This window comes from Sinocyclocheilus anshuiensis, unplaced genomic scaffold (genome assembly GCF_001515605.1).
Source record: "Sinocyclocheilus anshuiensis isolate Anshui unplaced genomic scaffold, SAMN03320099.WGS_v1.1 scaffold524, whole genome shotgun sequence".
Classification (NCBI taxonomy): Eukaryota; Metazoa; Chordata; class Actinopteri; order Cypriniformes; family Cyprinidae; genus Sinocyclocheilus; species Sinocyclocheilus anshuiensis.
The window spans coordinates 1316833-1329950 of NW_015555703.1; the positions used below are offsets into that span (position 1 = coordinate 1316833).

The window sequence follows — 13118 nt, forward strand, 5'->3', positions numbered from 1 at the left end:
TAGTCCCTACCAGCCGTTTTTGTAGGCATTAAACCGCCAGAATTTTAAAAGACGATATCTCCGTTTGCATTGAACTTTCAGCTTCGTAACTTTGCAGATATTGTTTATGCTCAAACAGCAACATTACACACTAACTAACGTTAAAAAAGTGAAATCGCAATCAACCACCCCTTTAAAAATGTAAAGTACCTTTTTGCACTATAAAGAACTTTTTGTTGAATGGAAAAGTTCCATGGATGTTAAAGGAACCATCGATGCCAATAAAGAACCGTTATTTTTAAGAGTGTTGAATCCCAGAGGACATCTGAAAAAAAAGCAAAACAACAGAGAACAAAAATAGCAAGGTATTCATTAGATGCCATTTTCGTTATTTACAGCAATAATCTGAAATCAGTTAATCTCGAAACAAACTTGCTAAAAGTATTATTAAACTAAAAATGATTACATCACCACTTGCATGGCATCATTAATAATAAGTCTACATTGTTGAACCAACATGAAAGTAAGTAAATAATGACAAAGTTTTCATCTTTAATTTTCGGGATATTGTGCCCTTTGGCTCGTCTTTAGTTTCATTCCCTTTGTTTCATTTTTTAGGAGCACATTACATCACTTACAAAGTCAATGAAGCAAATTAATCTGCCTCAAATTGTTTTACATAAGGTCTGTATAGCCTACTTAGCCTTATACGGTTATTACTGTTTTATTAATGGTCTGTTGCATAAATTGGCATGCATCAGTGGTGGATATTTCAGGCTAGTGCCTGACATGTGGGGTTCATTGCTGTCAATCAAACTGAAAACAAAAAAACTTAAAACAACGGAGCACATTACATCAATGAAGTAAATTAATCTGCCTCAAATTGTTTTACATAAGGTCTGTATAGCCTACTTAGCCTTATACGGTTATTACTGTTTTATTAATGGTCTGTTGCATAAATTGGCATGCATCAGTGGTGGATATTTCAGGCTAGTGCCTGACATGTGGGGTTCATTGCTGTCAATCAAACTGAAAACAAAAAAACTTAAAACAACGCCTTCTCAAAGCTATATTTTTGTCTCCTTTGGAAAAAGCGTGCTGACCCTCCTGGAACAAAACATTCAGCTGAAAATGCATGCAGCCGTTTGCCAAAACCTGTTAAAACTCTTATATGTGAGCTATTAAAGGGATAGATCACCCAAAAAAATTCAGTTTCATGTTGTTCCAAACCCATACGACATTTATGCATGAATTCAGTATATTTATTTTATTTGTGTTGCAGAAGTCTCAACGGCTTAGAACAACATGAGGTTGAGTAAATGATGCCTTTTTAAATAGCTTTATGCTGTACTAAAAATGCTTTATCTAATTTGGTGTTCCTGGTCAAAAATGACCGACATTTAAAAATTGCTTGTAAATGTCTCATTATGCTATATTATCACCAAATATTTGATTCAATCTTTTTTGTCAACCTGTTTTCTTTCAATTACCACAGGTTTTGTATTTCTGTTTGGAAATGACTGGTCATAGGCCTCATTGATTAACCTTATGCACCTCCAGTTTTTGAAAAAAAGCATTATTTGTGAAGATTAAAAACCGAAGTGCATAAGCTCAGATCAATGAGATCAATCAGTTTGAAAAAGTAGTACAAAACCTGTGCTAACTTAAAAAACAAAAACAAAAAAAAACAAGTTGATAAAAAGATCAAATTCAATATTTAGTAATAATATAGCATAATAAGAAATTAAAAATAAAATTCTCTGGGTCTAAATGACCGGAACACAACACGAGGGTTAAAACAACAGCGTGCCACATAAACAACATGTTCCTCCCTAGTCTTCAGGTTATTGACCAGTAAGTAATTGGGAATGAAAACTTTGAAAACTTTCAACATTATGGGGTGAACGTAGCTGATACTTTTGCAGCAAAATTGGAAGCAGAGAATGTAGTGTAGCTAAAAATGGTCTACATGTCTTATTTTATGATGGGATGTATCATTTTAATGACTGAATAATCTGGGAGGATTTTCAAGCCTCTGAAATTAAAAAAAGCTTAAGTCAGTTGGGGGTGTTGAACACATTTGCCTGGAAATGCATTGTTAAATGTTAAAAATTGCTATTATTGTCAGTGAAATGCAAAAGAATTTTGTAAATTGCAAGCATAATGCTCTTATTTGGAGCTTTGTTACTTGCAGGATGCGCCACGTCACAGTAGATATTGGTTTGTCATGCCATTTTAGTGTGAAACCCTATGATTGCTGTTCTCATTTTTCTTGCAGTATGTTTCATATCAGCTATTTTTATCCTTATGTAAGTTATTTATACTTTTGATCATCCACACATTGTATTAGAGTTTGAGAACAGGATTGTAAACATTGTTAACATCCCTTGACTTGAAAGAGGAGTGTGCTGAGCAGATAATTCTAACATTTCTCTGTGTCTCATTTCTCTGTGACTCTCTCTCTCTCTCTCTCTCACGCTCATGCTCAATTTTCTTTGCCTAAAGATAAGAGAGAGCTGGCAGCTCCAGCTATCTGCAGGTGTTTGTTTCACATCTCAGCAGACAGATGACTTTTGCCTTTGGGCCTTCGCTGGAGTCGAAAATGAAACGGGTAGAAATGAGCAGAGAGGAATGATTTAGGGGCTCATGCAAATAACAGTCCCAGCGGCTCCAGACTCTGCCACTAAATGAAAAGAAAATCAAAAAGGGGAACTCTCTGTCTTCTAATAAAATTGATTTTTTGAGTAAAAGCAACAGAACCATGATGCATCCATTCATAGGAATGAAAACTTTAATTAAAGGCAGCAGTGTGAAACTCTTGTTAAAGTTTCAGAAGAGCAAGCACATAATTGTTCACAATTGCACCAAAAAATGAATAACAATATTTAAATAAAAAGTATGTAAGATTGTTCAATTTTTTAAGACTCTTATTCTCACTAAGGCTGCATTTATTTGATCAAAAATGCAGTAAAAACAGAAATATTTTTAAAATATTATTACAATTTCAAACAACTGTTTTATATTTGAAAATATTTTCAAATGTAATTTATTCTTGTGATCAAAGCTGAATTTTCAGCATCATTACTCCAGTCTTCAGTGTCACATGATCTTCAGAAATCATTCTAATATGCTGATTTGTTGCTCAAGAAACTTATTATCAATGTTGAGCACAGTTGTGCTGCTTAATATTTTTGAGAAAAGCGTGATACATTTTTGATGAACAGAAATTTCAAAAGAACTGCATTTATTAGTCTTATGAGATTCAGTGCATCTTACCTGCTGAAAAAAATATCTTACTGATAAAATATATATATTTTAGGAATGTCAAAAACTTGTTTAAAACTACAAATTATATTGTTATTTATTAGGCAAATAACAAACTGAAACAACGAAATAATCTTTATGAATTCGCGTTTTAATACCCAATAAATAATAATTTGAGCCGGCACAACTTCTCTCAGAAGTCAGAAAAGAATCAAGCATAATATTCAACCATTAAAACATATTTTTCTATTAAGGACTGCAAGTAAATAACTGTAATTGGCATCTGAATAAAAAATAAATAAATAAAGTGCTTTACAATTTTTTCAGCCTTTCTTGTAAAACATTAAATTCGAAAATTCATGGATAACAACAACAATTATATTTTAGCAATACTACTATGACTAAAGAGCTGGTGGATTAACCTTTACAGAAACATGAAAAATTATTTTAGTAATCACCAATAATGTTAGTTTAGGGAAGCTGTGGCACAAACCTTACATTGGGTGGGGGCCTAATACATTTGCTATAAACGTTGTACATATATAAATATATATATATATATATACTAAAAGAAAAAAAACTATGCTAAAATGTATTTAAAATAAATTGGTTTCATACTAAGTATACTTCAAATTGTTTCATACTAAGTATCCAAATTCAAATCTTGCAATTCTGACTTTATAGCACACACCTGCAAGTTTATATCTCACAATTCTGAGAAAAAAAAATCAGAATTGTGAGATAAAAAGTCGCAATTACCTTTTTTTTTTTCAGTGGTGGAAACAAGCTTCCATACCATGCAATACTGTTTTGAGCAACAGAAATGTGTGGTGCTGTCTCTCCTTTCACGCCACATACTCTTCAGCTCACTCTGAATGGAAATGGAAAGGAGAGGTTCGTTTACAGCAATGGATTGATTCTAGAGTTAGTTGAATTAGATGGTGGAGACTGATGTGGTTCTTCATTAACATCAAGAGGGACATAGTTAGTTTTATGTTACATCGTGCCTTTAAAACAGACACCATCATCTTTGTGATATAAAAAAGTAGCAGAGATTGTGAGAGAACATGGAGTCAATATGAAACAGCATGGTCCACGGGTCTCAGATAACATGCCTTATGGGACAGTGAAAGATAAGCCCCTCTAATGGACCTCTATCTGGAGTAACAGCCAATGACTCTCATTTTCACGCAATGAACCGGAAGACTGGCTTTCCCCTCCGAGTTAGAAACAAGAACTCTTACATGAACTTCTTACATCATACAACCAGCAGCATTTGCAAATCAGATTGAATATGGCCATGCAGAGGTGATAGAAACACTTTTCTTTTTCCAGTCTGAGTGCTAGATTCTGTGTTCAGTCTAATGATGGCTCATCTCATTCCCCGAGGAAGAACAATTTCAAATAACCTTGCAAAGTATAGCATTCAGCTCATAATGAGGCTGTTTTGGCCAATGAAAAGTAAAACTGCAGAAACTATTGGATGCATGACGGTTTGTTTTGTGTCTAACAAGTTGACCATTCTGCATTCTTTCAAAGGTTCTGCAATGGTTTTACTTTCTGAGGAATGAATCCTCCTGAGAACCATAGAAAAAAGCTTTCATTTTTTACATTATTTAATTGTTTGGAGCATTAGAAACCAATGGTGAAGAAAAAAATTAAAGTTTGATATGTCCTAGAGGACACCAGGTCTCGCTTAATAAGAAACTGAAAACAAGACTCTATTACCGAAAACAATGTTTTTTACATTCAATTTTTATATTCAATATACCAGTCAATTTTTAAAAAGGTTAAAAAAGTGGTAACCTACAATTATTTCATGGACATATTTATACTTAATCTTACCAATAAACATGACTTCAGATGTAATTTGTCAGGTTGATGTAGTCGGATTACATTTTTGACTTGCATGAAACCAGTTAATATAGATGCTCTCAGATAAAGCACATTATTTACTGTAGGTTATCTGAAAAAAAAAATACTTTTTTTGTAGCATGAACTGTAAAAAACTGTTTCCTGCAATTGTAATTATGCAGTAATTGTTCTATGAAATGTGTATTTTGATTTCAAACCATATTTGCCACTTCAGCTCCATTCCTCTGTGTGGTAAAAAAGCTAATATTTTGCCATTAATTATCATATTATGGTATTTATTAACACTAAAAAAATTATGTAGGATTTGCTTTGAATTTTTTCAATTATTTTCAAATTTACTCCGAATTTTAAATCGTTAGTAAATTTCACAAATTATTACAAAGACATGGCAAATAACACTTTGCATTAAATACGAAATTCTGAATTAGAAATATTGAAATATTTTCTTGTAAAACATACTCGTGTAATCTTTGTTTTATTTACAGCTTCAAAAAATACATGTTTAAAGTGCATCATTGCTTGTGAGTTTTGTCTGTTTCAAGTTCAAAGCGACATAGAAATATATTAGCTTAACATAAAAAATTAAAATTACCAATATACTTGAGGCATGCAATGTATTTTAGGCTTTTTTTAACTTTAGATTAATATTAATAGTAAGAATAGTAACATTAGTAACATTAATAGTGACATTTGCACCTTTTTTGACATAGTAGACAGTTTAGCAGTTAAAGTCAGTTCATTGTTGATTCAGTGATGTCATTGTCCAGCTCAGTTCAGCTCTCTTCCAATAGTGTCTGTGCAGTCAAGTCAACAATGTTGCCAGAAATTGTGTCCCCAACTAAGCAAGCCAAAGGCGACAGTGGCAAGCAACCAAAACTCCATCAGTGACAGAAATGGAGAAAAAAAAACATGGGAGAAACCAGGCTCAGTCGGGGGGCCAGTGCTCCTCTGGTCAGACGAAACCAGCATGGTGTGCTTTAATTCCAAGCTGCAACTCAGGTCAGATTGAGCAGAGGACTCGTCTGGTTCTCGTGGTCTTGAGCCGATGGCTGACAAGGTCTTCGCAGGGAATCTGTCTCTAGGGCTCATCTAGTTGACATGGTCTTCAGGGCTGTAGAGGCTCATCTCTAGGTGCTGATCCACCATCTGGTCTGGATACGGACTGGATCCGGGTGGCTACGGTGACCTCGGAATAAGAATAAAACAGACTAATATTAGCGTGGATGCCATTCTGTTCCAGAGTTTGGGCGCTAAAAATGTTGATACTATTCTTTGGCTGTCTTTGCAAGCACTGCAATTTCCTATTGAAAACTCACATGTTTTCATTTAAATGAAACTCTCTCTCTCTCTCTCTCTCTCTCTCTCTCTCTCTCTCTGTCTCCTTCTGTGGTGGTTTAGAGGAGTTGTACGTGTGGATGTTAATCTGCAGGATGTGGACATTGACCAGTGCTCCAGCAGTGGCTGGTTTGCAGGAACTCACCGCTGTAACTTGACAACTATGGAGGTAAGTGTTCAGTCTCATCACAAACACACAATGACTGACTGAGAGTTTGAGAATCACAGGAACACTCAAAACGATTGCTTCTGACAGATATAAAGAATGACAAAAATGTCATTAAAAACAAATATTGAAATTAAGCGGGAAAAATTCACAAAATTGCATTATGAACTGCGCAAAAATTTTATATTAATGTAATAGGTCATATTTTGGTGGTGAAATGCAAGTGGCTTGGCATTTATTTGTCCATTAAATCACAGATATAAAATGACCTGTGTATATTGTGAGCTTATAAAAATTAGAGCGTTTTGTTCTATGCTGTGCAGCATTTGCATTTAACAATGTATTTCCCAGCTGTCTGTGACCTTATCAAAGCACACCTGCATGTGTAAAGCTTTCTAACTTTATAAAGTCCCTGATGTAGAACTTCATTTTATCAATTCTCCTTTCCAATTAATTGGACAGAGAACAATGATATTTTTGTTTGCTCAAGTGGGATTGCCTTCATGCTTCATTTTTTTTTTCCACCGTGAAGTTTCACTTTCCCTCCAGATTGGTTAATTATCTTTGTTTGTATTTTAGATTAATTAAATGGGGGATTTAGCACATCCTTGACTGGAGTCTGTAGTAAGCTGTGCTGGAAGTTGCTCTGCGAGAGCTAATTAGACCATCCGAGCTGTTCTGCCCGAGTGCCAGTGAGAGTTTGGGCTGGCTTGGATGTTTCTGGAAGGCGCACTCTTACACTAAATCACATCACTGCGTGGGATTATGCATTATGTCATTGCACAAGTGCTGAACTACATGAAGTGGTGTGAAAAACACACAAACAAATCTGGAAGCAAGCATGATGCAAACATTTGTTCAGCTGATAATATGTAACATGGTATTTCTTTGAAGCATGTGCCATTTAAACCTTACATACGTGAAACACTTAGTGTTCAGAAACTGTGTGCTCTTTCTCAGTCTAGAGTGTAATGAGATTTGTTCTCCATCTCTGTGTGTGCTGGATAGGAGTAGACAATATGACCAAAATATTATATCATGGTATGAGTAATTTTACATTATCGTAACAGTATGCATCACAATATACAGCAGTTGTTGTTGTTTTTCTGGGAATTTAATGACAAAATGATTTATATTTAATAGCCAAGTGATAATGCATATCTAAATCATAATGTAGTGAATTTAAACATTTTACAAAATAATTTTATTTTAATATTTTTTAAATGTAACTATTTGAAAAGTTCAGTCTGCACTGCACTAGCATGCAGTCCCTCTTTTTAATATGGTTGTCACTCCTGAAACGTTGCAGTGTGTACTTAGCTGTATGAAAAATAAAGCTTTTATTCAAATTATGAATAGGCTATATACAGAAAGCGACGAAAGTAATAAACAGAAACCGACCTCATGATGCTGACAACAAAGAATGGAATATATTTTAGGGCAAAAGAAATCTAAAAGTAATCAAAAAGTAGTCCGAATGCATTACTTAATATGTGCAATTCAATAGATTATGTTACAAGCTACAATTTTCCTCATGCAATTTGTAATCAGTTACAGAATACAATTTGTAAGTAATCTACCCAGCATTGCTCACTGACTGAGTGTAAATTCCCATTCTAATAAAAAAAAAAAAGTCTGTTCATACTGCAATGAATCTCTTATTTACGTTGTGTTAATACTGTGTTGGATATAGCGAAACGATTCACGAACACACAGAGCTCACGCTGAACAAACTGCTCAACCGGATTGAGCAGATTCTGACTAACTTTAAATCCTCTGATTGGCCTTTTTGTTCACAAGCTCAGCAAACATGTCTGTGATTGGCTACAGTGCTCAAGTACCAGTACTTTTGACAACACTATTGCTTAGCAACTCTTTGTAAATTCTTTTCTTTGTACAGAACAACACACATGTGTAATTATTGTACTTTGTAAACATGCTGGCCTAACAGCTGTGATGCGTCTCGCTGTCTTTTCAGCATCTCATGCCATGAGTGCCATGTTTTTAAGATGTTATGCCACATTAAAAGAGTGTTTTTGAGAACCCTGCATTCTGTTCATTGCATTTTGCTCAGCAGAAGCATGGGATTTGTGCCTTTAATGCTTAAAAAAAGGTAAGGGGTAACCAAACTTGAGGATATATCGGTCGGTCATTTATACAATGTGATGGAATATTGCATAGACTGGACTGGGTTTGCAAAGTCCAGTTGTTTCCTTTGTTGAGGAGAATTTGCCAGTAAGCTGTGATCCATTATAAATGCAGTATAATGGACTTTGGTGGGCTTACTAAATTATTGACCTTGCTCTGTGTCTGTGTGGTCCCACTCACGTGAACACTAGAGGAAAAAAAAGCAGCGAAAAGGAAAAGCACCGCAGCCTTCATAAGCACAACACTTGATCCCAACCACAGCAACTGAAGCAAAACGATATTTGGAAGGGTTGCCTGTGTTTATGAGAAGAAGAAATACTTGTGTGCTGTCTGAGAAAGAGGCAGAAAGCAGTGTGTGTGTGTGTGTGTGTGCCAGTGTGATTCTATTTATAGCCTCTTCTCTTCCTAAGACAGCAGGACTATGCCTCTTAAAGTCTGTTCTGTCATTGAATATGAGCAACATCAGCTCGAGGCTTGACAGGAGTGCATCCCGAATCATAAATATCCTGCAATGACTTTGTTCCTGAGGTGGATTAACCTGAGTGGATGTTAGACTGTGTTAGTCTCGCCGTTATAGCTCGAGAAAAGAGCTCTGGAGACTTGCAACAGAAAATGTCCATATAATCAGAGCTTTGTCACAAGCAGGCAGCATTTCCCTTTCTGTTTCCCCAAGGGTTATAAGTCTTTTCTACCGCTGTGCCATTTCTTTCCGCTCCATTAGTTGTAATGGTAATGTTGTGCTATGGTGGATCTCATTGGCTGTCAGCAGAAAGCTATTGTTTCTGAGTGTAATCAGTGAGTGTGTCACATACACTCTCATGCATCATTAGTAGCAGACTCTAAAACTGAAGATTTAAGACTTCAAATGGATAGTTCAACCAAAAGTGAAAATTCTGTCATTATTTTTTAAAACGTGTACTTCCTTTTATCTGCAGAACACAAGGCTTACAAGTTAAAAAAAAATGATGACAGAGTTTTCATTTTTGGGTGAACTAAATCATTTTATGAATATATACCAGTTGGGTGAATTCAATACAATGGCAGTAGTAACTAAATTAAATGGATAATACAACACCTAAGCGCATCAGCAAAAAAGTACATGCAGCTCACAGATCATTTTTCCATGTACTCTGATACTCTGGTTTTGGTAATAAACAACCCGATATTTAAGTTGCAGAAGCTGCCATTTCTCTCCATTTGTAGAAATGTTTATCTGCTTCTCATGGCATTTCTATGCATCAACATAAAAGTGGTGTTTCTGTAGCATTATAGCATGACCAAATATGAATTTAGCATGAACTTGAACATGAACATGAAACTACAAACTACAACTACAATTTGAAGTGGACCTATTACTAACACTTTTTTAAAGTGACATAACATAAATTTTGGTAACTTTAACATCATATAGGCCTAAACGTAGAAAATTATTAACAATGAGCTCAAAACATGAGAAAATACAGAAGTGCACCATTTTGGTGTGTAGAATGGAGACTGTGATGACCAGTTGATTCGTGAATAATTCATGAATCTCTGCACAGATGCACTGTGTAATCAAATCAATACTATAGCAATAGAAAATCAGACTGGCGACAAAAAATGCAGAAGTTGTTAAATACTTAACATTGGCTCAAAATGATTGCTGCATAAATTTGTCATCAAATTTGATCTTATAATTTACTAAGTCAATAGACAAAATGTATAGACACAGCCCATTAAAACAACTGACACACAAAACAGACTTTGAACACTGTGTAAAGATTCCCAGTGCAGGGTGGAAGAAGTATGTGAACCCATGGATAGTTTTTAATTCATCTTTAGAAAACTGTTTCAGTTCAGCAGTATTCTGGGGTGTCTGTTGTGAATCTCTCATGCCAAACCATCTCAGGTTAAGGTCAAACTACTCCAGAAGGCGTATATTTTCTTCCAAGGCCATTGTGTTGTTGATTCACTCCTGTGCTTTGGATCGTTGTCCTCAACTTCTGTTGAGTTACAGATGGCCTTATATTCTCAGGCAAAATGTCCTGTTAAATCACATTTTATCACTAATTTATGCAGAAACTGAAGTTGTGCAACCAGAGTTTGTCTGTCTATTCTGAAGCCAATGCCATGCTTTAAATTTTTTACTAAAAAGCTGATATGTCGTGAGAAGCAGTTAATAGGTAGCTGGTAAACACTGAAGCTCATCACAGCAGTGCTGGATGAACTGAACTGAAGGTGCGCTGTCACAAATATACACGCAAATCCAAATATATCCTGTTGCAGGCATGTTATGTACAGCAGGAGGTTGAGCGCTGCTGTCTTCAGTGACAGATTGATCTTCTAACTCTGCTGATGCTGTCACTCCTCAGTCCTGAAGATTTCCAAGCATGAATTCATGTTTTCAAATATCTTGGGTCGCCCACATTTGTCTGCACTGGAAAGCAGCAAGGCTTGTATTATTAAATCTTATTCAGAGGGGAACAGCTAATATACTGAAATTCATGTTCTGTTGCCTAGAATAGAGGGAACTCTTGAACCACAGGGGTGTATAAACCAACATTCAGCCCTCATCAAAGCTATGCCCTCTAGTAATTAATTGGCATTAACGTTCGGGTGAATCTCACAAGAACAAAACCATCAATTCACAAGACTTTCTAGGATTTTTTGCATTATGGCATTCATTTAATGATAATTAAGCACATTTACCCATAAACATTCTCATTACAGTCATGTATATGGACATCATTTACAATTTAAAGTTTTTTTTTAGTTATAACTAATCTCAGTGGTGATCTTTATTAGATTCTCATTACTTTTAGTATTTTTACTAAGTAACACCTGTGAACAATCAAACAATAAACCAATGAGAGAACAGGGCACAAGACCAGAACATGACACATAAACAGGGGAGCACATGGCAAGAACACATGAGGGCATGGGAAACACGTGACAGGAAACAGGAGATATGACTTTGACTAAACTACAAAATAAAAGACATAAAAACCTAAATGTGATACAAAACCCAAAACCAAGCTTGACAACACGCTTTACTGAAATACTTGATTTTGATTGGTCAGTTGTGACATTCTGAGGTGTGTGACCCAAGCGGCAACCTCCCGCTCTCTCTCGTGAAACCAACACGGAAGTGACTTAAACTGTATTTCGTCAACTGGCCGCTAGAGGCTGGCTGCAAAAGGGAGTCAATCCCATAGACTCCCCATGTTAAAATGCCCAACTTTACAGCAGAAAAAAACATGTTTACAGCATAGACTGTAAAAAAACATGGACGTAGTGTCCGTGACGTCACTCGTAGGTTTCTGAAAAGCATTTTTGAAGCCTAAAGTGGGCAGAGCAGACTGCCGCCATCTTGGCAGCACGTCACCGCTCGTCACTCCCGGATAATCGAAAATGGGCAAAAAGGCCAGTCTAGGGCTGCCCACTTCTGCATGTGTGAAGAGTCGAATGCCATGACAGTGCATCACATAAAATCAGTAACTGTTCGCAATTAAAGGCACAATATGTAATTTTCGCCGCTGGAGGGCGCGTATTCAAAATAAACTAAATCCGTTTCCTACCTTTTCTTGTAACTCGATAAAAAACCATTGCAATGAACGTCATCAGAGATATTTAATTCACAATCATTCTCAGCATTATTGCTGCTGGCGTTCACATCAATCCACAAGTCGTTCTTATAGTTAAGCTATTTTCATTCAGTTCGATGTAAAAAGAATAGGCTAAGTATGTCTTGCATCCTTTAATGTTAGCAAACATTGCAAATAAATTGGTTGCAAAACGGTATCCACTCACGTTGAACTTTTTGTCTGGTTGTTACGGTCAGAAAAAAATTGAATCACATTACTATATGTTATAGCCTAGCCAATGATCACTATATTTTATACAGATGTTACTACAATGTTTCTGTAAATGGTGATCAGCACCCAAATATTGTATATAATGTGAAAGTTACTGCCTTTTGCCTTGGCGTGACATCTCACTTTTTGCAGACAGTGCAAAGGCAGAATACCTACAATAACTTCAAAATAGCGGTAAAAATCAAGTTTGAGATCATTTTCATTAAAACATCTAATTGGCAGATTTCCAGTGTCCTACCCATAATTAATTTTTTCTGGACAAATAAAAATCTTTAAAGCCATTTTTCTAAGTTTCACAGTCTAGCGAGTTTCACACTATGAAGCAGAGCGGCAGTCCACCTGTCACTCAAGTGGCCACGCCCTTAATTATGCAGAACTTTAAGGCTTAATATAATTTAAATGGATGAGTTATAAAAAAAATCACCCCACTCACAGTTGTCATGAAGGGCAAAATTACCTATATAGACCAAAAGCACTTTTTGTACCAGGCTGTAAAC

At 35.7% G+C, this 13118-nt stretch overlaps 1 protein-coding gene across 1 annotated transcript in view; it reads left to right on the plus strand.

Moving 5' to 3' along the window:
- LOC107671743 (probable G-protein coupled receptor 158) overlaps positions 1 to 13118 on the plus strand; it is a 50223-nt gene that overhangs the window by 4546 nt on the left and 32559 nt on the right. Inside the window, exon 2 of the mRNA XM_016464689.1 lies at positions 6517 to 6622. Coding sequence (XP_016320175.1) covers positions 6517 to 6622 — 106 coding nt within the window. The remainder of the gene's footprint in view (positions 1 to 6516; positions 6623 to 13118) is intronic.